Source organism: Stegostoma tigrinum, chromosome 1 (genome assembly GCF_030684315.1).
Source record: "Stegostoma tigrinum isolate sSteTig4 chromosome 1, sSteTig4.hap1, whole genome shotgun sequence".
Classification (NCBI taxonomy): Eukaryota; Metazoa; Chordata; class Chondrichthyes; order Orectolobiformes; family Stegostomatidae; genus Stegostoma; species Stegostoma tigrinum.
Window position 1 is genome coordinate 53,006,845 of NC_081354.1, and position 26,393 is coordinate 53,033,237.

At 42.4% G+C, this 26,393-nt stretch overlaps 1 protein-coding gene across 1 annotated transcript in view; it reads left to right on the forward strand.

The window, feature by feature from the left end:
• Positions 1-7,034: 7,034 nt before the first annotated feature.
• Positions 7,035-26,393, forward strand: part of mnd1 (meiotic nuclear divisions 1 homolog (S. cerevisiae)) — a 43,112-nt gene continuing 23,753 nt past the window's right edge. The window contains exons 1-4 of the mRNA XM_048545717.2: positions 7,035-7,400; positions 9,753-9,818; positions 17,875-17,932; positions 24,553-24,701. Of these exons, the coding sequence (XP_048401674.2) occupies positions 7,065-7,400; positions 9,753-9,818; positions 17,875-17,932; positions 24,553-24,701 (609 nt within the window). The 5' untranslated portion in view covers positions 7,035-7,064. The remainder of the gene's footprint in view (positions 7,401-9,752; positions 9,819-17,874; positions 17,933-24,552; positions 24,702-26,393) is intronic.

Here is a 26,393-nt window from a genome sequence, read left to right on the forward strand (position 1 = left end):
GTTGCTTCCGTTAGGCGGGGAGACTAGGACCTGTGGGCACAGCCTCAGAATTAGAGGAGGTAGATTTAAAACGGAAATGAGGAGACATTTCTTCAGCCAGAGAGTGGTGGGCCTGTGGAATTCATTGCCGTGGAGCGCAGAGGCCGGGGTGTTAAATGTCTTCAAGGCAGAGACTGATAATTCCTTGAGAGATCAAGAAATTAAGGGCTATGGAGAGAGTGCGGGTAAGTGGAGTTGAAAATGCCCATCAGCCATGAGTGGACTCGATGGGCAGAATGGCCTTACTTCCACTCCTATGTCTTATGGTCTAAGTGCTTGTCTAATTCCAGTCAAGAGATTGGCTACAGTCAGTTTGGCACTTGATTTGACCAAAGTTGGAGTATTTGTGCTTTGCAGTCTAGGGATTGGGCCACAGTAAGTCCCGCAGGTCAAGTGCAAGCATCCTGGGATTTCAGATAATCAGTTAGAATGCTCTGAAGACATCATTCTGAGGGATGCACTAATGTCTTCCTTCAATGAGTCAAAGGGAGGGATTCAGTTTGATAGAAAAGCAGTTAGTGGTAATGCATGAGCAGGAGAGATGGTGATGTGATCCCCCCCTGCCCCAGTGAATGAGTAGGAAATGTAGAGGCCAGAAAGCAGCAGTATTTGACAGCATGATGTGGGTGGGGTCTATTGAGTGGAAATGACATATGTAATGGTGAGAGATGTGTGCAGTAGTAGATTTTGAGAGTAGTGGGCCAGAGGATGATGATGCCTCGTGTAATACAGAAGACTATTAATCATCTTGCTGTAGTGCTGAGTGTACCATTTCACCTGGGATATAACAATAGCCTGGCTTGTAATTTGGGTCCAGGCTGGTGCTGTGGGTTACTATGAATGGAAAAAGGATTGCCCTCCTCTCCATCAATGTATCCAGCTCTCTGTCTGCAAAGCAGAGAGCCAACCTCCCTTTACTTTAGACTGTGCGTTTAGTAATGACAGTTGGGCACCACAAGGAGAGGGCCAATTCCTGGCTGGCAGCATCTGAAGTGGTATGCAGCTGGGCTTTAAAATAGCACCAGTGGCGTGAAAGCCAGAAGGTGTCAGCAGTGGCAAGCGTTTTTGCTGCTTTGTTTATTCCCCGAGAAATGCATTCAAGAACCCAGATGCATAATTAATGCTGTTAGGAGCAGCAGATTGCATAAGAAAAGTTGCTCTGAACCAAGCCAGATCAAGTGCCATGACTATCACTTGATTAAATGCTAAATGTTGAGTCATCCAAAAGCCTGCTATCCATTTGTTAACTTGCAGCAAGGCATGTTCCCCTGTCACCCTTGGATTTGATGGCCCACTCTTTGTCAAGCAACAACTTAATTTTAAAACCCTCACTCTTATTTTCAAATAATTCCATGGCCTCATCTGTCTTTAGCTCTGTAATGTTTCCAATCCCACAACCCTCTGCTGTCTGCACTCCTTTAATTCTGGCATCTGTGCATTCTTAGTTATAATTATACACCACTAGGGGCTGTGTCATCAGATACCTAGGCCCCAAACAATTCCTTCCCTGCACCTCTCTACCATACTTTCCTCATTAACTTTTTGACTAAGCTTTTCAATCATTTAACCTCGTCTATTTATGGAGTTTAGAGTCATACTCTGTTCTGGTTCAGGTTCTGAAGAAGGGTCACTGGACCCAAAATGTTAACTCTGCTTTCTCTCCATAGATGCTGCCAGACCTGTTGATTTTTTTTTGAGCAATTCTGTTTTTGTTTCTGATTTCCAGCATCCACAGCTTTTTTTGGTCTTTTGTTTAGTGACAATGATAAGTTGTAGAAACAGTCAAGCAATCCCAACTATACAATGGCCACACTCAGAATTAAGTTAATAAACATACATTGAAATTGAAAATAGTTTTCAACTGCAGGCTGGCTGATATTTTTTTCAAAATATAAACAGCAGGTCTTTAAATGTCCTGCTTGCTTGACAATTCCAACACCTCATCTACTTTTTAACACCAATTTGTATCTACTTTTAATAATACCCAAAGGGTATCTTAGCTCCCCAAAGAACCCTTAGAGGTTTACACCTTTAACTGAAATGTCGAAAGCCCATGAGCCATTTTTTCACAAAACTGGGTGGCCAAATTTGTTTCTGTTGAAGGCATTTTCACTTTTGAATATGCTGTTGCTTCTGCAAACTGCATATATATGAAAAGTGCCCATTACCTTTCATCACCACCACCTACACCCCAGTAAAAATGATGGTGCTGGGTTCAGGGATAACACACCCAATTGTGGGCTCTGGTACCATTTTGGCTACAGTGTGGAGACTTTCAGATCTTATAAAAATCAGGCTAAACAGTTCGATCCTAATTGCTTCCAAATTGACTACAGATTGGCAAAGTACTGTATATGTTATGTGCACCACAAACAACTTGGAAAATTTTCTGAAGTTGGGCAGCAAAATGCTGATACAGTATGCACTCACTCACTGTGCTATCTGGTAGAAATCTTGCACCGTAAAATTAAATCTTGTATCATCCCATTTTAAACGTCTGCCCTGTGTACAACTATGAAGCTGCATATAACATATGCATTTCCAAACAACATACTGAGGTGGTGTAAAAATAAAATGTATCAAACAGGAATGCAGTTAAATGGAAAAATCCAACACAACAAGCTGAAGAGAAATAGGACAACTGGTACAGAAAAACAATCTTAACCAAGTGAAAGGGAATGGGGTGGGCAGGAACTGGAAAATGGTCAGGGAAACTTAGTGTGGGAGCAGAGCTGAAAAAATCCAGGAAAAGGTTTTGAGTGAGGCAGGTCAAATTTTAAATCTGCAGCAAACAATGTTAAACTGAAACTCTCAACATTAAAAGATTATATTTTCATTATTTTACAAATATGAAGGCTTGGGGACCGCTTTGCTGATCACCTACGCTCGGTTCACACCAAACAACTGCACCTCCCTGTCGTGAACCATTTCAACTCCCCCTCGCATTCCTCAGAAGACATGTCCATCCTGGGCCTCCTGCAGTGCCACAACGATGCCACCCAAAGGTCGCAGGACCGCCAACTCATATTCCGCTTGGGAACCTGCAGCCCAATGGTATCAATGTGGACTTCACAAACTTCAAACTCTCCCCTCCCCCTACCGTATCCCAAAACCTGCCCAGCTTGTCCCTGCCTCTCTAACCTGTCCTTCCTCCCACCACAAGCCTCACCCTCAGCTCTGACCTACTAGCCTCATCCTGTCCATCCTTCCCGGACTGACCAATCCCCTCCCTAACTCCCCACCTACTCTCACCTTTACTGGCTTCATCCCCGTCTCTTTGACCTGTCTGTCTCCTCTCCACCTATCTTCTTCTCTATCCATCTTCTATCCGCCTCCCCCTTTCTCCCTATTTATTTCAGAACTCCCTTCCCCTCCCCCATTTCTGAAGAAAGATCTAGGTCTGAAATGTCAGCTTTCCTGCTCCTCTGATGCTGCTTGGCCTGTTGTGTTCATCCAGCTCTACACCTTGTGATCTCGTACTGAACTCTGTAGAACTTAATTGAAAACAACCATCAAATCATATCAACTGTTTTCTTTAGCTACTTGCCAGTGAGCCAATTTTGGATCCAACAAATAGCTTTTCTCCTTGCATTATATCTAAAACCAATCTGCCTTGTCAAAAGCCTTACCAAAGTCCATGTAAAAAGAAACCCTCTTATCCACCATCCTAGTTATCTCTACAGAAAAAGCAATCAAGCTAGTCAAGCATAATTCACTTAATCAAAGTTTGGGTTGTCCATGATTAATGTCTTTTTAAATGGTAATGTAAATTCCTCCTTGCCCAACACTGAGGTAAAGCTGACTTATCTGTATTTATTCGGTCTAGCTTGATCTCCATCTCTAAGCAACATGGCAGCATTTGTTTTCCTCCAGTTCTATGATACCACATCAGTAGCCAATGAGAACTAGAAAATAATGATCAGAACCTCTGCTATATCCTCCAATGCTTCTCTTAGTATTCAGGAATATGTTTATAAAAATTTATTACTCTCAAAGATAGAACCCTCTTAAAATTTTATTTTTTTTACCTAATTAAACATCCAAAATTTCACACTGCTCATCCACAACAACAATTCCATAGAATTCCCCCTCTCTTATTTAGGACGATGTACCTGTCTTCTACCTCCACATACCCTATAGATGTGAACCCAAGTGCAGATAAATAGGTTTAATGTGTCTCGGTGTCTATGGATTGACATACACATGGTGGGCTGAAGGGCCTCTTACAACACTGTACAATGCTATGAACAAGTTACCTCTTTGGTCTCTAATTAGTCTTACTCGTTCTTTATGAATTACTCGTTCCAGGCCAAAGCAGTTCACTTGACTGGCACCTTAAACATTCTACGTCTCCATCACTGGTGCACAGTGACTACAATGCGTGCCATCTAAAAGGTGCAATGTGCCAAGACAGCCTCAACTGAAAAGACTGGTAAAACTTACAATTGACACATACTGGTCCAACCTGCCCTGCATACATTAGAACCGTGCTTCAATACGAACAGTACATCCATTTCCAAATTTTACTTTTTTTCTTAAACTGGTTTTTAAACTTATAAATCGAACTCTATACGATTAGCATGTTCAATTGTAAGTATTACTTTTTATTTCCTTCTGACACCCATTACCTCTAAGACCTAAACCGATGAGGGGGGTTTTTCTCCAAGTTAGCCATACCACCCTGACTGTGAACGAAATCACCTTGGCTTCATTGTGACTGCGAGAAAATCCTGGACCCTGGGGGGTTTCTCCCTGACTCACATGAACTGCAGTGACACCTAGAAAACAACTCACCACCACCAAAAATCAGGGATGGGTAATAAACGGTTGTTTGTCAGTAACACTCCTAATCCCATGAGGGATGAAAACACCGCTATAAGAACAGTGATAATAAAATGTGAGGCTGGTGAACACAGCAGGCCAGCAGCATCTCAGGAGCACAAAAGCTGACGTTTCGGGCCTAGACCCTTCATCAGAGAGGGGGATGGGGTGAGGGTTCTGGAGTAAATAGGGAGAGAGGGGGAGGCAGACCGAAGATGGAGAGAAAAGAAGATAGGTGGACAGGAAGTATAGGTGGGGAGGTAGGGAGGGGATAGGTCAGTCCAGGGAAGATGGACAGGTCAAGGAGGTGGGATGAGGTTAGTAGGTAGGAGATGGAGGAGCGGCTTGGGGTGGGAGGAAGGATGGGTGAGAGGAAGACGCGGTTAGGGAGGCAGAGACAGGTTGGACTGGTTTTGGGATGCAGTGGGTGGAGGGGAAAAGCTGGGCTGGTTGTGTGGTGTAGTGGGGGGAGGGGACGAACTGGGCTGGTTTTGGGATGCGGTGGGGGAAGGGGAGATTTTGAAGCTGGTGAAGTCCACACCCTATACACCTGCATTCCACATGCAGATGGCCTCAAGGCCCTCCGCTTCTTCCTGTCCCGCAGGCCCAACCAGTCCCCCTCCACCGACACCCTCATCCGCCTAGCCGAACTCGTCCTCACCCTCAACAACTTCTCTTTCGATTCCTCCCACTTCCTACAGACTAAGGGGGTGGCCATGGGCACCCGCATGGGCCCCAGCTATGCCTGCCTCTTTGTAGGTTACGTGGAACAGTCCCTCTTCCGCACCTACACAGGCCCCAAACCCCAACTCTTCCTCCGTTACATCGATGGCTGTATCGGCGCCGCCTCTTGCTCCCCCGAGGAGCTCGAACAGTTCATCCACTTCACTAACACCTTCCACCCCAACCTTCAGTTCACCTGGGCCATCTCCAGCACATCCCTCACCTTCCTGGATCTCTCAGTCTCCATCTCAGGCAACCAGCTTGTAACTGATGTCCATTTCGAACCCACCGACTCCCACGGCTACCTAGAATACACCTCCTCCCACCCACCCTCCTGCAAAAATTCCATCCCCTATTCCCAATTCCTCCGCCTCATCTGCTCCCACGATGAGGTATTCCATTCCCTCACATCCCAGATGTCCAAGTTCTTCAAGGACCGCAACTTTCCCCCCACAGTGGTCGAGAACGCCCTTGACCACGTCTCCCGCATTTCCCGCAACACATCCCTCACACCCCGCCCTCGCCACAACCGCCCAAAGAGGATCCCCCTCGTTCTCACACACCACACCACCAACCTCCGGATACAACGCATCATCCTCCGACACTTCCGCCATCTACAATCCGACCCCACCACCCAAGACATTTTTCCATCCCCACCCCTGTCTGCTTTCCGGAGAGACCACTCTCTCCGTGACTCCCTTGTTCGCTCCACACTGCCCTCCAACCCCACCACACCCGGCACCTTCCCCTGCAACCGCAGGAAATGCTACACTTGCCCCCACACCTCCTCCCTCAGCCCTATCCCAGGCCCCAAGATGACTTTCCACATTAAGCAGAGGTTCACCTGCACATCTGCCAATGTGGTATACTGCATCCACTGTACCCAGTGTGGCTTCCTCTATATTGGGGAAACCAAGCAGAGGCTTGGGGACCGCTTTGCAGAACACCTCCGCTCGGTTCGCAATAAACAACTGCACCTCCCAGTCGCAAACCATTTCCACTCCCCCTCCCATTCTTTAGATGACATGTCCATCATGGGCCTCCTGCAGTGCCACAATGATGCCACCCGAAGGTTGCAGGAACAGCAACTCATATTCCGCTTGGGAACCCTGCAGCCCAATGGTATCAATGTGGACTTCACCAGCTTCAAAATCTCCCCTTCCCCCACCGCATCCCAAAACCAGCCCAACCTGTCTCTGCCTCCCTAACCTGTTCTTCCTCCCACCCATCCCTTCCTCACACCCTAAGCCACACCTCCATCTCCTACCTACTAACCTCATCCCACCTCCTTGACCTGTCCGTCTTCCCTGGACTGACCTATCCCCTCCCTACCTCCCCATCTATACTCTCCCCACCTATCTTCTTTTCTCTCCATCTTCGGTCCGCCTCCCCCTCTCTCCCTATTTATTCCAGTTCCCTCTCCCCATCCCCCTCTCTGATGAAGGGTCTAGGCCCGAAACGTCAGCTTTTGTGCTCCTGAGATGCTGCTGGGCCTGCTGTGTTCATCCAGCCTCACATTTTATCATCTTGGATTCTCCAGCATCTGCAGTTCCCATCATCTCTATAAGAACAGTAACGTGTTAACGAGTTTCTGCCGCCGGACTATCTTTCCGCCATTTGACACAAGAGGCCGCTGTCTGCGGCAGACAGTGCTGCTGCTAAGCAACGGGCAGCACATACGCGGCGCTCGCTTGTTTCTGTGGGTGTATCGTCGGCAAATCCGGGCGGTATTCTGGGTCGTAGTGAGGCGCCAAAGTTCGAGTTTCGCGATCGGTCATCTTGGAGACGGCGGGGAGGCTCGGCGTTTGGACAACATGGTGGGTGGGGGAGGGAGTGTGTGTTAGTGTGAATCTCCGACAGTTCGCCTGAGAGGGGAAACAGTCGGGTTCGAGTGGACACGGTGTAGCGTCAGTGTAGCCCCTCTCCAGTCCCAGCTCGGTTCTGTCCCCTGGCAGCCTCCTCACACTCGGCACCTCACTGACAGCCTCATTGTCTGCTTCCCCCTCTCTCTGACCCACACCCTCAATTAAAGTAAAAATTGTAAAAATTCACTTCTTGAAGTAGTGAGATCATGGAAGAGCAGAGAGTAAAAATTCCAAGATTTAGTAGTAATGGAAGATGATTTAGTTCAGAAATCAAAGTTTGGCTTCGATTTCTGAGGGATAGCAATTGGAGGGAAAACAAATCCTCGGGTAGTAAAGGAAAAGGAGATCTTTATTGGCGATAGTTTACCACATTAGACAGGAAATTTGAGAGGGAAAGAAGTAAATAAAAATCCGCAGGGGCTTTCACTGTAATAAAGTAGGCCATATGAAGTTGCAGTGTTGATGGTTTAGCCGAAGCACTAGGAAGATGGATGTGCGAAAACAGGATAAGCCACTGAGTTTTTCTGGAGTGGTAAAGGAAGGCAGAGTGGAAACTAACCAGCTGCAAAAGAATGTGCTGCCTCGTCAAACGATGCTTGAGAAGGAAGTGTCAAATCTCTAAAGAATTTACTTGTATGGGTAGGGTTTATTCTTGTATGCCAGGAGGAGTAGGTAAAGAAATTACCATTTTAAGAGATACAGGAGCAAGTCAATCTTTGAGAAATAAGAAAATATGTAATTCCAAAGGAGTATTGCCAGAAAAGCTGGTGATATATGTAATTCATGGTGAGAAGAGTAGTATTTCATTGTCAAGGTGACATTGGAGACTTTGGTGAAAAATGAAGCAGTGGTAGGAATAACAAAAATTCTCAATTCTAAAAATGCAGTTATCCTTGGTAATGATATCGCTGATTCACAGGTTGGAGTGTTCCCTGTTGTGGTTGAAAAGCCATTGGAAAAATCAGCAACTGAGATGTTACAGAGGTATATCCTGGGATTTTTCCTGACTCTCTGGTAACAAGGTCACAAAACCATGGGTTGAAACAGGAGAATTAACGAAGGAATACAGATAAGTAAGTTAAGTTCAGCTATCAGAAACTGTTTTGATTGAATGGTTGAGAGAAAACAAACAAGAACAGGTGGAAGATAAAGTGGATATTTTTAGTTCAGAGAAGTTAGTTCACTTACAACTGGCTTATTTTAAAAAAATCTTCTTGTATCAAAAAGCATTCACAGAAGAGGAATCCGAGTTATCCCAGAGTATTACTGTCTGAAAAATGTAATCTTGATGAAGAAATGGGAGACCATCACACATTTAGGCAGATGAAAAACAAACAGAAGTTCATCAAGTTGTATTACTGGTGGATTATTAGAAAGGAGGTGTTGCGGATAGCATGAGTTACCAGTAGGAGGTCATTTGGGAGCAAGGAAAACTCGACCCAAAATATACAAAAAAAATTTTGTTGTCTGGACTGTGTAAAGATGTGGTTGAATTTTGCCAGACATGCCATGAATGTCAAGTAATAGGAAAAACCTCAGGCAGAGATAAAACCAGCACCTATAATACCCATTCTTGCATTTGAGGAACTCACAGAACTCACCAATCTCTGGTTGAAGAAATTTCTAATCTCAATCTTCAAGGATCTATCTTGTATCCTTAGATGGTGACCCCATGGTTTGGCCATGTGTCTTATTTTAATTTTGTGCCAGACAGGAATTAACAATTGTTTACCCATGTGCTCTTTTAATGTTTCTCATTGCTTTTCCACTATTATCCCTTTCAGTATGTTCCCCAGTCTATCTTGACCAACCCGTGCCTCATAACACCATAGCTTCTTCTATTTAGATTCAGCACCCTAATCGCAAATCCAATGACGTCACTGTCTATCTTAATCAAGAATTATATTATCATATGGCCATTCATCCCCAAGGTGCCCCACATAACTAGTTGTCAATTATTCCTTTCTGATTGTGCAATATCCAGTCCTGGATGGTCTGTTCTCTAGTTGATTACTGAACATATTGGATCGGAAAACTATCAAATTTGCATACCAGGAAATTCTCCCCTATGATATTGTTAGTATTTTGATTTGCCCAGTTTATGTGCAGTTTGAAATCACCTATAATTACAGGTATTCCTTTATTGCATGTGTTTTTAATTTCCTATTTAATGCCTTACCCAATGTCACCTCTAGAGTTTGGGTGTCTACATATAATATCTCCACTTTGTGAGTTTGGTATTTTTAACACATTAGATAAAACCTTGCAGTAACAATTCTTTTATGTTGATCCTTGAACTTATAGTCTAAAAAGAAGGGACTGAGCCTTGAAGAAAAGCGAACTCGTATGATGGAAATATTTTTTGAAACGGTGAGTGTTGAAAATTCCTGCCATAAAGCTAAATCAGTGATTAGTGTTTTTTTTCTTACAAGTTGGCCAGACTTCCATTCTGTGTGAAATAACAGAAGCTTGTAATTTCATGTTTTTATCGCCCTCATTGGTTTGTTTTTTGTAGAATGCAGCATTTCCTCAATGTTGAGTAACTTAGCATTATTTCACTGCAAACATTAAATAAAGTAGCTTCAGTATATCCATTTAACACCTGTGTGTTGAACTTTGTTTGCAGCAGACCCGTTCTGAGGTCAAACTGCTCACATGATCGTATCCTTATCACTTTCCCCTTCAAACCTTGGGTTGCTCTTCGTGTTTCTTGTGTTGATTTTGGGTGAGGGTCAAACTGGCAGGCAATTCATTCATGTGCATTTTGAAGTAGGAACATCACATGCAACTTTTCAAAATCCAGATGTGGAATACAAAGTCTAAAGAAGGACCACCTGAAATAGAGATTTGCAGTGTTGTTTGGATGTCAACTGTGCCAGTCGCAACTCTACAAGTAGCTAATTCAAAAAGCACAAACAAGTGACTTCAATTCTTATGGTCTCTTTTACCATTCCAATTTTTGTGTACAAGAACTTGGGCTGGAACTTGTACTTATCATCACACTTACCTACTAAAGGCAGTCCACAATTTGTAATAATTTTCTGATTGTTTGTGGAGTTAAGAAGCACTAGTTTAGATCGATACATTAATTAATTAGACGAATATATGACTGACAGATGGCAATGTATCACTGATTCCAGAGCTGTTCTGTAGAATGGAGGAGCAGGGACAACAGTTTAAGTGGTTTGTTGCTTAAGTTGTGTGGTTTTAGTGATAGCATCCTTTGTTCTTCCCTGGGGCTCTGTCAAGGATATGGTGGCCTGTTCCTCTGGATCAGCTCTTTCCCTGCCCCCCCCCCCCAATTCCTGGTGATGTGTAATTTTGGGGCTGGCAATCCATGATGCGTCAATTATCTATCTAAATCTTCTCAGACAGTGACATAAAACACCTAAACATGATGCCTTCCTCACCTACTATGAGTGTTAATTTTCTTTCCTTCTAAGAACAAAAACTTATTCTCCAAAGCACTACACTCACAATGAGGTAGTGTGGTGTTTAATAAATCTTTTATTGCCCCTTGTAAAAAGCTAGTTAACTGCTGTGACAGTTAGTTGAGATTTCATGATATAAAGAAATAATAAATATGGAGTATGAAATGAAGACCATTTTAAAGGGCACCTGACATTCCAATGCCCATTCCTAATATAACGCTGTGTGAAGCTGGATGAACACAGAAGGCCAAGCAGCATCAGAGGAGCAGGAAAGCTGACGTTTCGCAGCAGTTCCTACATCCCTGTAACAATTTTAACCCATTCCTAATCTCCACTTTAACTTTAAAAGAATGTGTATCCTTCCCCTGGGAATTAATCTGCTCGTTCTAACCTGCCTTTGCTTTTCTCTTGCACTTGCTCATGTATTAACATTAGTCCTATTTCTCCATCTCGGCTGTTGTTCCTACCTTTGTTCTTGCCTTTAGAGTCTCCAGTGTTTATTGCTGCCAGCGAGGACTTTCAGCTCCTCTCCTGTCTCCCATGCTAAGCTGCACTGATAACCAAGCCTCCATCTACTGTCAACAGTTCATCATAGCAGTCAGAGATAATGGGAACTGCAGATGCTGGAGAATCCAAGATAACAAAGTGTGAAGCTGGATGAACACAACAGGCAAAGCAGCATCTCAGGAGCACAAAAGCCAATGTTTCGGGCCTAGACCCTTCATCCAGCTACACACTTTGTCATCATAGCAGTCAGTCCTGGAATTTGAGCCACTACCAGCACCAACCAAATTCTGCCACTAGATGGAGTCTGGCCAATTTAAAATGTTATTTATAAATGTTGGTATTTAGGAGGATACAGCATTTCAACTTGTATCATTCTAAAATATCCGCTGCTGAGAAAAATCCTAAGTAACTAACTGAACAGTATTTTTTCAATATAGTGTTTTATTTTAGCTTTTTCTCCCCCCTCTGAATGCACAGTACTGAATGCATACTATACCATATATCAACTTGGACTTTGGTTTTTCAAAGTAAGAAATCTTTCAAGGGAACTAACTCTGGTTTTAATATTTATTCTGATGATATCCTATCATTCATTTAAAGTTACTTCACTTAAAGTCAGTTTTTTCAGTAAAACAGCCTCCACTTTAAATGAGGACTTACCGTAATTGGCAGTTCAGAATAATATGGGAGCAATGGGAAACAAATGGAAACAATGTTTTCACATTGACTACTACTCTCCTTCTTGTTGTGTGGCATTATTACTGTCCTAAATGGAATAGATTTCAAACACATACCTAGCAGCTCCACGACTAGGTATCCACAAGATGCACAGAACTGGATTCCAGCGAGACCGAATCTAACCATTGCCCCATTATATTCATTGGCATTATCTCATGAGCTCCTTACTATTAACACCCTGGAGATTACCATTTTCCAGAAACTGAACTGGAATAGCCATATTAGTACTGTGGCTACAAAGGGCAGAGGTGGGGAGTCCTGCGACAACTAATTCACCTCCCAACTCCCCTAAAACACAAGGCAAGAGAGTAGTATATTGGAATACTCTCCACTTGTGTGAATGAATGAAGCTCCAACATTGGTCAAGATGATTAGCACAATCCAGGAGGAAGCAGCACCTTTAATTAACATCACATCATCACATCCACAAACATTCATTCCATCTGCCACTAATGCTTGGTAGTAGTGGCTACAGCAGTATTATCTGCAAGATAAGCCGCAGCTATTCACCAAGACTCCTTAAGGAGCACCTTATAAACCCATGGCAGCTTCCATCCAAAAGGACAATGGCAACAGATTCATGGGAATGTCATGACCTACAAATGTCTTCTGAACCTATCGCCATTTTAGCTTGGAAATATGTTGCTATTCCTTCAGTGTCAGAGGATTAAAATCCTGGAATTCCTTTCCAAATAGTATTATAGGTGTAACTGCTAGAAAATGGACTGCAGCAGTTCAAGGAGGTAGCTCACCCAACTTTCTCGAGGGCAACTAGAGATGGGCAATAAATGCTGGCCCCGTCAATGATGTTCATGTTGCATAATGAATTATTTTAAAAGTGCATGTTATGATACTGACTTACCTCCATAAGTCATTTTAGGAACAAGGACAAAGCTTTTAGCCCTTGGTTCAGACTCTGACATTCACTAAGACAATGGATGTTGTGTTCCATTCAACTCCATTTTTATGTCTTCTGCACTTAACTCTTGACTCCCTTATGTCAAAAATCCATTTAACTTGTATTCCCTAACAGGGACTGAGACTCAATGTTAAAGTGCATGAGCAATGAAGGTGACCTTTACTATTGTAGAAGCTAGCTATTCATTAAACATAGAGTTGTCAACAGATGTATTTGGGCTTTTCAAACCAGACCTCCTGATAATCAGTGAGCACTAATAGCGTGATGAACTCCACAGGTAATCTGGGGCCTGTGTGAACGAGATTAACAGTATTGTGTTTCCTTAAGCAATCAGGTTGAAGAATCTTTACTGAGGCAAAATTAGGAAATGAATGTTAGAATAGTTGATTCAACATCAGACCATACAAGAGAAATAAAATAGAAGATGCATAAAGACAGTTAAAGAAGCATAAAGAAGTTTTAAATAAAATTAACAAAATTTTTAAAATCTGAAGGAATAAGATTTCTCAAAACTAGAGGACATAAGCTTAAGATGAGAGGGGCAAGATTCAAAAGGGACCAAAGGGGAAACCTTTTCATGTAGAGGGTGGTGTGTGTATAGAATGAGGTGCCAGAGGAAGTAGTAGAGGTGAGTTCAGTTATGTAATTTGTAAACCATCTGGATGAGTACGTGAATAGGAGGAGTTTAGAGGGATTTGGACCAAATGCAATCAACTGGGACTAGATTTATTTAGGATATCTGGTTGGCATGAACGAGTTGGACCAAAGGATCTGTTTCTGTGCTGTACAACTCTGACTCTACTTATAAAAAGTTATTTTTGTCAGTGGCTGAGATTGGTTTGGAAGAAATTATACCATTTCAAAATCCTAATTTTTACTTTAATACCATCTACAACTTTTCCTGTCATTTTGATCCCTTCAGTATACTTGAATGCTAGGTTTCTTGTCAAATGCGTCCAGTGCAACATCTAGAGGAGCAAATTGCGGCATATGCTGGAATCTGTACTGAAAACAACAAATGCTGGAGATCGTAGCGGGTAAGACAGCATCCATGGAGGGAGAGAGAGCAAGCTAATGTTAAGCCTGATGAAGAATCATCTAGACCCAAAACATTAGCTTGCTGTCTGACCCCCCCCGCCATGATCTCCAGCATTTGTTGTTTTCAGTACAGATTCCAGCATCTGCAGTAATTTACTCCTGTAGGTGCTGTGCTGTGTGCATTTGACCAAGAAACCTAGCATTCAAATGTATTGAAGGGCTCAAATATGACAGAGAGCAAGCTAATGTTTTGGGTCAGATGAGTCTTCGTCCTCTCAACATTAGCTTGCTATCTCTCCGTGGTTGCTGTCTGTCCCGCTGTGATCCCTAGCACTTGTTGTTTTTCAGTGCAGCATCTAGAGGAGTAAGGCAACTTAGATAGCAACTTGCTGGTTTTTTTTGGTGTTGAGCAGCCCAGACACCGGAAATTGCTGTCCAAATTTTTCTTTAAATAACAATGACAATAAATTCTCCAGTATCCTACTGCACAACAAATGCCAATTAACTTATTTTAAAAGTCAAATTTTTGCAGTTAACTTGTTTCCACCAAGTTCTTTAAAATAATTTGTACTTAAACTTCTGCTTTTATGCAATACAGGAAGAAAATAAGTGGACTTACTGAGAACTTCAACTTCAACCAGAACCAGAGTGTTTTCTTTCATGTTCAAGATATTTTAGGCAGTTGTCTAATGCTGTGATTGGAAATCTGAAAAAAGCAAATACATAACTTAATGACTGCAATTTAATTTAAGACCAAATAATGCAACTTGTTTAAAAAGTGAGTCTGCACATAATGATCTGATAATTAGCAATGGTAAATTATGCCTAAATTCTCACCTTGTTCTTGTGTATGATAACCAGTAAATTAGAATTTCAATTTTTGTGACTAATACTGAAACCAAACCCATTTTTCTTGCATTGGAAACCAGTAGTAAAGGAATCTGTGCTATCTGTGCTGTTTCTACCAAATCGTCTTGGGCACTGAATAGACTCAAAGCAAACATGCTTGCAGTGAAGTACAAAATTACTTGCAATTGAATTTAAGGCAAAGGGCCTTAACAAAGTAGAGTCATAAATATTGGGCAAATATTCCTGAAGACTTGTAGGACATTCAGTGTTGTAGCCAAGGCTAAAGGGACAAAGAGTAGAAAAGCGATAGACAAAGTAAAAGGGGAAAAAAATTGGTACAGGCTCAAAGCTGATGCTAAGTGAACTATGTTATTGCTAATTAAGTGTCAGTTGCGCTGTTTGTGATAGGTACCCTCTGTGCCACTCCATAGTTAATAATTTGCCTGGAGAAATATCACCAATTTCAAGTCAGCAGCTTAACGTTATTCTGAAGAGTCGCCAAATCGGAAATGTTGACTCTTTCTCTCCACAGGTGTTGCCAGACCTGAGTTTCACCAGCAATTTCGTTTTTTGTTTTAGATTTCCAGCATCTGCAGTCCTTTTTTTTTAATGTTAAACATTTACAGTTACTGGACCTATCAGGTCTTTGTATGGTTATTTAAAGTATCTTTGCAGTTCCACAAATCGGCTGTTCAATGACTCAGACTCTGAAGTCATTGTGACACACTTGTTTGTCAGGGATGAAGTACGAATGGTGCTGTCTTAGAAGACGCAACCATTCTGGATACGTTGATTATTCAACTTGACATACCTGCTTTCCTAGGTCTATTCTTAATATAATATCCACTGATACCAATATGGTACTGATGAACAATATTGAACAATTAGTTTATAATCTTGAGGTGAATTGTATATAAAAATGTTTGTATGTATTATATACACAGAAAAATTGAAATGGCATAAGTGACCAGAGAAATTGAAGCCACTTATTTGTGATTTTTGAAATGACTATTTGTAGAGTTGCTGCTGGCAGAGTTGACATCCTTGCAACTCTGCTGATCTATTTCAAGTGGGTTGTCTTTAGGTTTGATTTCTGGATTTTGCAAAGTTGTGTGTGAGATGTTCCTACTTCAAGTTGCATGTGAATGAATTGACTGCCTGTTTAAAGTCCGGTCACTTTAGCCAAAAACATCATTGTGAAGCAAAGTTCCATCATGAAATAATGATGGCCCTATTAAGATCGCTACAGTGACTGGAAGGGGAAAACACTGACGCCTAGACGTTAACGATATCAAGGGGTATGGGTGTAAGTGTGGGAAAGTGGTATGAAGGCCGATAATCTACATTCATTCTAATTTCTCCAGCTGCTTTATTGTTCATTCCTCTAAATTCCAATGAGTATAGGCTCATACAGTCTGACCTTATTTGAATTGACAACCATTTGTCCCAACAAGCAATCTAGTGAACCTTCTCCAAGTTTTCTCTAATGGAAGTATCTGCTTCCTTAAATAAGGAGACAAAAACTGTGCACCATATTCAAGATGTGTTCTTACCAATACCTGGTAAAATCGCAGCAATAAAGGCCAACATCACCTTTGACTTGATTACTTGCTGTACCTGCATGCTAACCTTTCAGTATTATTGTACAAGGACCCCTTACCCTACTTTGCTGCAAATTTCCTGAAGCTTGCTAATAGGGCTGGGACAATGGTAGTACATGTACCAAGTGGTTAAGGTATAGGAATATAGGTATACTTTCTAAAATTGGAGGAAGATAAATTGTGGCGTTCCCTAGGGATTAAATCCAAGACCAGTGTTTTTCTTGTATTGACTTAGACGTGGATGTACGGTCACAGGTTCAAAATTTTCAGATGACAATGTATTTTTAAGTAATATGAACTGAGGTGGATAAGGATTGACTCCAAGGATATGACCTGGTAGAATGGATAGATGTGTGGCGGACAAAATTTAATTCAGAAGTTTAAAGTGATAGATTTTGATACAAGAAGTAAGAAGAGACAATACAAGCTAAAAGCTACAATTCTGCAGCTTAAGCAATAGCAGAGGTATTTTGCACAAATTATTGAAGATTGCAAGTAAGGATGAGAAAGTGATTAACAAAACTTGTGGAATTGTAATGATAAATCTTTATGGAACATTGGCTCAGCCTTAACTAGAAAATTGTCCAGTTTCTAGGCACTGCAGTTTTAAAAAAGAAGGCTTGCAAAGGCTTGGAGAATGCAGTAATGAAAATTGTCCCAGGGATGAGCGACTTCAGTTATTGGGATTGATCAGAGAAGCTGATATTTTTAGAGGAGTGAAGCTTGAGAAGGGATTCAGTATTGCTACTGAAAGCCATGAGTCTATAAACAGTAGATAGGGAGAAACCTGTCTTCAGCAGGAGGATTTGAGAATCAGAGGAGTCTGATTTAAGCTGTGACAAAAGAATCAATACTATAGGAAGAAAACCTTTGTTGCAAGTGACAAAGGAAGTGGAATCCACTGCCTGAAAGCATGGTGGAGAGATTTAGTCATAGTTTCAAAAGAGAATTGGATGAGCACCTGAAGAGAGAGAATTTGCAGAGAAAGGGTAGAGGATGTGGAAGAAGTAAATTGCTCATCAAGAGAACTGGTATGGGCCCATCAAGGAATGTAACCTCATGTGTTGTAAATATTCTTTTAATGATTAACAGAGATTTGTAGCTTTTCTATAAATTTCTTTGTCAGAGAATTATACATAATTTTTAAAAAACTTTTATTAAAATGAACCTTGGTTTCAACTGACTTTTTGGTATTTTCTTCAGTTTCTATGCCTGGCAAAAAAAATACTTTGAGTTTGAAGATAGAAGAACGGTGACCATGTTTCCAATTTTCTGCAAATTTTAGAAAATACATTCTCTGATGCATTGGAATGAACTTACTTAAAACTTGTCCATGTTCTTAGAAAGATGTATTTCAGCTGAAGGATTTGGAGAAGATTGCACCAAAGGAGAAAGGAATCAGTAGGTATCAGTTTTACTGTCATTACTGTCTGATCTCTTGCCCAGGAGGTTATAGTGTTTTAAGTTCATTATGGCTCAATTTATTTTAGAACATTTAATCAAAGATCGCATAACGGACAGTTGTATCTAATAAAATTGGCAGTGTTTACAAATGTACTTGACATATATATTTAAAAGTTAAATGTGCCATTTACAATTGGAAAGTGGATAGATTTGATTCTATAGTAAATGCATTTCCCTTCAATGACTGAAATTAAAATCAATGCAACTCTCATCAATTTGATTTTAAAATGTGCCTGTGCTATTGTGAGGGTATGTTGTGGAAATCTCAATATTTTTAGCTGTAGCATAGCCACAGCAAAAAAAAACTATCCACAATATGGTACAAATGAATTGTCAGAACAGTTTCTGATTCAAAATCCTGCTGGCCTAAAATTTGTGAGGACTGATACCAGGCAACCTACAGAAGGTAGTTTAAATTTAAACTAAGTTCTGCTCACAATTGAAACTTTATGCCCTTTCTTGTTGAGACTGCCTTCCTTTCACAGTGGTATAAAGAAAGAAAAAGCTGTCATTCCCCCTTCCTTACTTGGACAGGACACTGTAGGTCTCTTTGTTTTTGAGGAGGAGAGATGGTAATGCAGTAGTGGTGCTGTCACTAAACTAGTAATCCAGAGGCCTATTCAAATTGAAGTTCCACCCTGGCAACTAGTGGAACCCGACTGCAATTAATAAATCTGCAATTAAAAGCTACTTGCATGGTCACCATGGGACTAATTGATTGTCGTAAAAACCCATCTGGTTGACTGATCTCCTTTTAGGGAAGGAAATCTGCATCCTTCTCTACATGTGATTCCAGGCCCACAAGTGTAATTGACACTTAATGGTGTATCCCATTGTATTATTACAGGAAATCTGCACCATTGTCTTTGTTGATTCGCATGAAGAGCCAGAAGTCAGTGCCTACTTTGCCCATAGGCCCATTCTTGGTGCCACCAAACGATGCCCAAGAAACATGCCATACTACAGTTGTTGGCCTATTCTAATTCCTGCTCATTGACATGGTCTGCTTTGTTCCAGTGACAGCTCTGGTTAGTGCCTCCCTCATGAAAAAGCAAACAGCAGTTTGAGCCAAATGTAGTCAGTGAGGGATCAGGAACAAGGCTAACAAGTTGGGCTGAGTAAATGTCATGATTCCAGGATTTTAATTTATGATTTAAAAACATTTGAAAATTAATTCCTTGCATTTCTCCTTTTCTTTGTGAGCATTGCTACCTCTGACATCATAGGCACTATTATTGGTATGGGCATTGAGTGCATTTCTTGCAATTGTGGTTGCAGAAAATGAAGTTGACGCCATAACTGCCCTCTGAAATGGCCTAGCAAGCCACCCATTAAATGCTACAAAATCTAAAGAAAGAAATGAAACCGTACATAATCAAGTTCAACTTAAGGACTGGAAATGTCGAGGGTAAATCCAGCCATGCTGACCCTGCAAAATTCTCTTACTAATGTCTGGGACCTGTGACAGAATTAGGAGGGCTGTCCCAAAACATCGTCAAAGCAACAACCTGAAATACTCTGAGTCATACTTTACGGGCAATGCTTCAGACACCACGATCATTGTCCCTGGATTTGATCTGACAGGATAGACCCACCATAGATGGCAGCGCAGAGACAACAATAGACAATAGGTGCTGGAGTAGGCCATTCGGCCCTTCGAACCAGCACCACCATTCATTATGATCATGGCTGATCATCCACAATCAGTATCCTGTTCCTGCCTTATCCCCATAACCCTTGATTCCACTATCTTTAAGAGCTCTAACTATCTGTTTCTTGAACGTATCCAGAGAGTTGGCCTCCACTGCCTTCTGGTGCAGAACATTCCCTATATCTCCCACTCTCTGGGTGAATTTCCTCAACTCTGTTCTGAACGGCCTACCCCTTATTTTTAAACTGTCCTCTGGTTCTGGACTCACCCATCAGCGGAAACATGCTTCCTGCCTCCACAGTGTCCAATCCCTTAATAATCTTATACGCCTCACTCAGACCCCCTCTCATCCTTCTAAAGTCAAGTGTATACAAGCCCAGTCGCTCCAATCTTTCAACATATGATAGTCCCGCCATTCCAGGAATTGACCTCGTGAACCTATGCTGCACTCCCTCAGTAGCAAGAATGTCCTTCCTCAAATTTGGAGACCAAAATTGCACACCATACTCCAGGTGCGGTCTGACCAGAGCCCTGTACAGCTGCAGAAGGACCTCTTTGCTCCTATACTCAGTTCCTCTTGTTATGAAGGCCAGCATGGTATTAGCTTTCTTCACTGCCTGCTGTACCTGCATGCTTGCTTTCATTGACTGATGTACAAGAACACCTAGATCTTGTTGTGCTTCCCCTTTACCTAACTTGCCTCCATTGAGATAGTAATCTGCCTTCCTGTTCTTGCCACCAAAGTGTATAACTGCACATTTATCCACATTAAACTGCATCTGCCATGCATCCGTCCACTCACCTAGCCTATCCAAGTCACCCTGTATTCTCATAACATCCTCCTCACATTTCACACTGCCACCCAACTTTGTGTCATCGGCAAATTTGCCGATATTACTTTTAATGCCTTCGTCTGTATCATTAATATATATCGTAAACAGCTGCGGTCCCAGCGCCGAACCTTGTGGTACCCCAATGGTCACTGCCTGCCATTCCGATAGGGACCCGTTTATCACTACTCTTTGCTTCCTGGCAGCCAGCCAATTTTCAGTCCAACTCAGTATTTTGCCCCCAATACCATGTGCCCTAATTTTGTTCACCAATCTCCTATGCGGTACTTTATCAAAGGCTTTCTGAAAGTCCAGGTACACTACATCCACTGGTTCTCCCTTATCCATCTTCATAGATACATCCTCAAAAAATTGCAGAAGGTTAGTCAAGCACGATTTCCCCTTCGTAAATCCATGCTGACTGTGACCTATCCTGTTACTGCTATTCAAATGAGTTGTAATTTCATCTTTTATAATTGACTCCAACATCTTTCCCACCACTGACGTCAGGCTAACTGGTCTATAATTTCCTGTTTTCTCTCTCCCTCCTTTCTTGAAAAGTGGGACAACATTTGCCACCCTCCAATCCGCAGGAACCGATCCTGAATCTATAGAACCTTGGAAAATAATTATCAACGCGTCCACAATTTCTAGAGCCACCTCCTTAAGTACCCTGGGATCAAGTCCCGGGGACTTATCGGCCTTCAGTCCTAACAGCCTATCCTACACCATTTCCTGCCTAATATAAATACCCTTCAGATCGTCCATTACCCTAGGTCCTTCAGCCACTATTGCATCTGGGAGATTGCTTGTGTCTTCCCTAGTGAAGACAAATCCAAAGTACCTATTCAACTCTTCTGCCATTTCCTTGTTCCCTATAATAAATTCACCCCTTTCTGACTTCAAGGGCCCAATTTTAGTCTTAACCATTTTTTTTTCTTTTCACATACCTAAAAAAGCTTTTACTATCCTCCTTTATATTTTTGGTCAGTTTGCCTTCATAGCTCATTTTTTCTCTGTGTATTGTCTTTTTAGTTATCCGCTGTTGCTCTTGAAAAGCTTCCCACTCATCTTTGCTATGTTATACTTCTTCTCTTTTATCTTTATACAGTCCTTAACTTTCCTCGTCAGCCACGGCCACCCCTGCCTCCCCTTAGGATCTTTCTTCCTCTTTGGTATGAACTGATCCTGCACCTTCTGCATTATATCCAGAAATACCTGCCATTGTTGTTACACTGCCATCCCTGATAGGGTATTGTACCATTGAACTTTGGCCAGCTCCTCCCTCATAGCTCCATAGTTCCCTTTATTCAACGGCAATACTGACATTTCCGATTCTCCCTCTCAAACTGCAGATTAAAACTTATCATATTATGGTCACTACCTCTTAATGGCTTCTTTGCGTTGAGGTCCCTGATCAAATCCGGTCAAGAACAGGGTTGCCCTAGACATTATTTCTGGATCCCTTAAAATCATAGGCTCAGGCTCAACATGGGCAAGGAAACTTCTCAGTAATGACAAGTAGCTTCACAGCCCACCTTCTCCATACTGACCACTCTTCCTTCGACTGTTTAAGCTATCTTTAACCTCCGTGTTTCTCAAAGTTATTGAACTTTTATGGGACCATCAGCAATGTTAGTACAATACTAATGCATAATGAGTAAAGGCAAAATTGATTAGTGTAATCCTTGAACTTTATTCGCTGAACGTTACTTTTTTTTAATGATGTTGTTTTTACTGGCATTAAGTTTGAAGACTTTTTCATAGATGTGGACACTGCTGGAAATGCCAGCATTTATTACCCATCCCTGCCTGCCAGAAAGTGGTGTAAAGTTGAAATATGTTACAGAGATAGTAGGAACTGCTGATGCTGGAGAATCTGAGATAACACGGTGTGAAGCTGGATGAACCCAGCAGGCCGAGCAGGAAAGTTGATGTATTGGGTTGAGACCCTACTTCACGAATGGGGGAGGGGAAGAGGATTCTGAAATAAATAGGGAGAGAGGGGGAGGCGGATAGAAGATAGGGTGAGAGGAGACAGACAGGTCAAAGAGGTGGGATTAGAGCCAGTGAAGGTGAATATAGGTGGGGAGTTCGGGATGGGATAGGTCGGTCCAGGGAGGACGGGAGGTCAAGGAGGTGGGATGAGGTTAGTGGGTAGGAGACAGGGTGGGGCTTGAGGTGGGAGGAATGGTTAGGGAGGCAGGGACTAGATGGGCTGGCTTTGGGATGTGGTTGGGGGAGGGGCGATTTTGAAGCTTGTGAAGTCCACATTGATACCCTTGGGCTGCAGGGTTCCCAAGATCTATTCCTGCATCTTTCAGGTGGCGTCATTGTGGCAATGCAGGAGGCCCAGGATGGATATGTCGTTTGGGGGGTGGGGCGGGTGTAGTTAAAATTGTTCGCGACTGGGAGATAAGTTAGTTTGTTGCAAACTGAGCGTAGGTGTTCCACAAAGCGGTCCCCAAGTCTCCATTTGGCTTCCCCAACGTAGAGGAGGCCACAACAGGTACAGCGAATACAGTACATCGCATTACCAGATGTGCAGGTGAACATCTGTTTGATGTGAAATGTCGTCTTGGGATCTGGGATGAGGGGGGTTGAAGTGGGAGGTATAGGGACAGGTGTCGTACTTCCTGCGGTTGCAGTGAAAAGTGCCGGGGGTGATGGGCCTGGAGGGGAGTGTGGCGCGGACAAGGGAGTCACAGAGAGTAGTCCCTCTGGAAAGCACATAAGTTTGGGGAAGGAAAAATGTCTTTGGTAGTGGAGTCAGATTGTCAGATGATGCATTGGATTTGGAGGTTGGTGGGGTGGTATGTGAGGACGAGGAGGATTCTGTTTTGGTTATTATTGGGAATGGGGGTGTGAGGGATGAGTTGTGACAAATGTGGGAGACACGGTCGAGGGCATTTTCGATCACTGGAGGGGAAGTTGTGGTCCTTGGGGAAAAAAAGGACATCTGGGATGTTTGGGAATGGAATAGCTCATCTTGGGAGCAGATGCGGCAGAAGCGAAGGAATTGGTAATAGGGGATGGCCTTTATACAGGAAGGTGGGTGAGAGGAGGAGTATTCTAGGTAGTTGTGGGAGTCAGTATGCTAAAATGGATATCAATTTCCAGGTGAATGCCAGAATCGGGGAAACCAAGCGGAGGCTTGGGGACCGCTTTGCAGAACACCTATGTTCAGTTCACAACAAACAACTACACCTCCCATTTGCGAACCATTTCAACTCCGTTCCCACTCCCCCCCGTTCCTCGGACAAAATGTCCACCCTGGGCTTCCTGCAGTGCCACAATGACGCCACCCAAAAGATGCAGGAACAGCATCTCATTTCGCTTGGGAACCCTGCAGCCCAAGGGTATCAATGTGGACTTCACAAGCTTCAAAATCTCCCCTCCCTTGACCACATCCCAAAACCAGCCCAGCTAGTCCCTGCGTCCCTAAAACCATTCTTCCCACCTCAAGCCCCACCCCCATCTCCTACCCACTAATGTCATCCTGCCTCCTTGACCTGTCTGTCCTCCCTGGACCAACCTATACCCTCCCTAACTCCCCACCTACATACACCTTCACTGACTCTAACCCTGCATTGTTGACCTGTCTGTCACCTCTCACCCTATCTTCTCCTTTATCCATCTTCTGTCCACCTCCGCCCTTCTCCCTATTTATTTCAGAGCCCCCTTCCCCTCCCCCATTTCTGAAGAAGGGTCTCAACGCGAAACGTCAACTTTCCTGTTCCTCCGATGCTGCTTGGCCTGCAATGTTCATCCAGCTTCATGCCATATTATCTTAAGTTAAAATATGGTGACATTGAAAATAGGTTATACTACCACTGAGTCAGAAAAGATACCTAACCTCAAAAATTTAGGAGCACTTTACCACAAATAAATCATAGTGCTCATCACTCCAGAACAATGTTGAACCTTGCTTTGCCGCAACAGCTATTATTGTCAAGATTTAGCTGGGAAAATGGTGCTGTACAAAAATAGCCTTTTGGTTTTATTCTGACAATGATTAATCTTCATTTGCAGACAAGAGATAAATGTAAGCTGTTCATGTGTTTTTGCCATTTCAGCTTCTATGTCTGTGAAGGAAGTACTGCAGAGTCTAGTTGATGATGGAATGGTCGACACTGATCGAATTGGAACTTCCAACTACTTCTGGGCATTTCCAAGTAAAGCTCATCATATTAGAACAAAGAAATTGGAGCAGTTGAAGCATCAGGTGAATGTTACAGTATTTGAGATGACCAAATGTTTGGCTTTAGAGAATGTTTGGCATGCTGCTTCTGCTAGGAGATTAGCTGTCATTGTATGCCACACTTGTCTGTCTTGTGCCAAACCATGCTTATTGTTTGCAACCACTCTGCCTATCACACAAGAATACCTACATTAACCTCTACTACTGTCCAGTCTGCTTTCTGAAGGAATCTTTGTAGCTTTTCAGCTCTGATAAATGGCTGAAATATTAACATGTTCTTTTCTAATTGTCAATTTTTAGTGATCTTGTCTTTGTTTTGTGTATATGTGAAATTGTTACTATATGTCTTGGCACCATGTTTCACAGGCATCTATTTCCTTCCATAGTTCTTTACATTTTGTTGAGACTCTGAGGCACATGAGACAGTGGATAGAATATATCATCTTATGAGTCGTCTTTTCCTTAAATTTTCTTGTTGACTTATTTTTAATCTTCAGAGAATGACTTCTGGCTGATTTTATCCATCTTCCAACTTCTGCATCGCATCTGCCATCTTCTCATTTTCTCAAAGCAGACTTGAATTAAGATGACACCATTCACTATAGTCTTTCCACTAGTTGCCCTGATGTATTCCCTATAACTAAATCTTTATGCTCAATCCATATTCTAAACTTTTGAGATTTGCTTGATCCCTACTATTTTTGTGGCCTATTCTTGAGAAACTATCTCTTCCATTGAGTGTGATAAACTCAGAAGCAATCTCAAGTTTAGATCAACCTTCCATAAATTCATAGATTCCTTAAAGTGTCAAGGACTTCTTCCCTGTTACTATTTACAACAGAATCAGTTATGGGCGATCCAGCCTCTTCTAAATTTCCTATTTTTCCACTGTAACTTTCCATAAAAGGTTTATGCTATGTGAGGTCCCATATTCCTCAGATGGCTGGCCACATTGCCTTGCCTTGCTAAGTGTCGTTACTGTGCTCTTGGATGTGTCACACACTTTGGTTTCTGCCTTTCTGAGCCACCGTCATACCAACTTGTTAGGATCTGTTACCTCTTCTGCCAAACCCAGACTTGCTGTACGGTCGAAGTGGTGACCACACCCACCCACCCACTGAAACCACCACTATATCACCTGAAGCTGATAGGCCTGTCATTTAGTTTTGCATGACTTCCAAGTTGCAATCTTGAGCTATAACCGCTGAAATGATTAGCTAGCTACATGGAATCACAAGTTAAAATTTGCAGAGATGAGAGACACAGGTCTTTCCAGCCAGACCCTTATTGACAAATGTAAAGCTTCAAAGGGGATTAAGTGTACTAACCCTCACAAGCATCTCCCGTATGCAAATCAAAATGAGTATTTAGTGGAAATGATTGTTTGGGAAATGAATAAACAGACCTTTGTTAGCATAGTTGCAGATTGCTGATGCTCCATTTACCCAAACAGCTTGCCCATATACATGACTCAGGACAGATTGTTCCTTTTCTTCACCATCACGCTGCCCATTAACCCCACCCACAATCTTTGCTCCCTTCCCTACCCATACCAATGAGTGTCAGACTGCAACTCCTAATTGGACCCCTCACGTTCGATCAAAACCCCACAACTATCCATGCCTTGTTTCTATGTGGCTGAGTAAAGCAGGTTTCCTATCCAGTCTATCAGCTGGAGCCTGACAGAAAAACATTTTAAAGCCCATCTGCTCATAA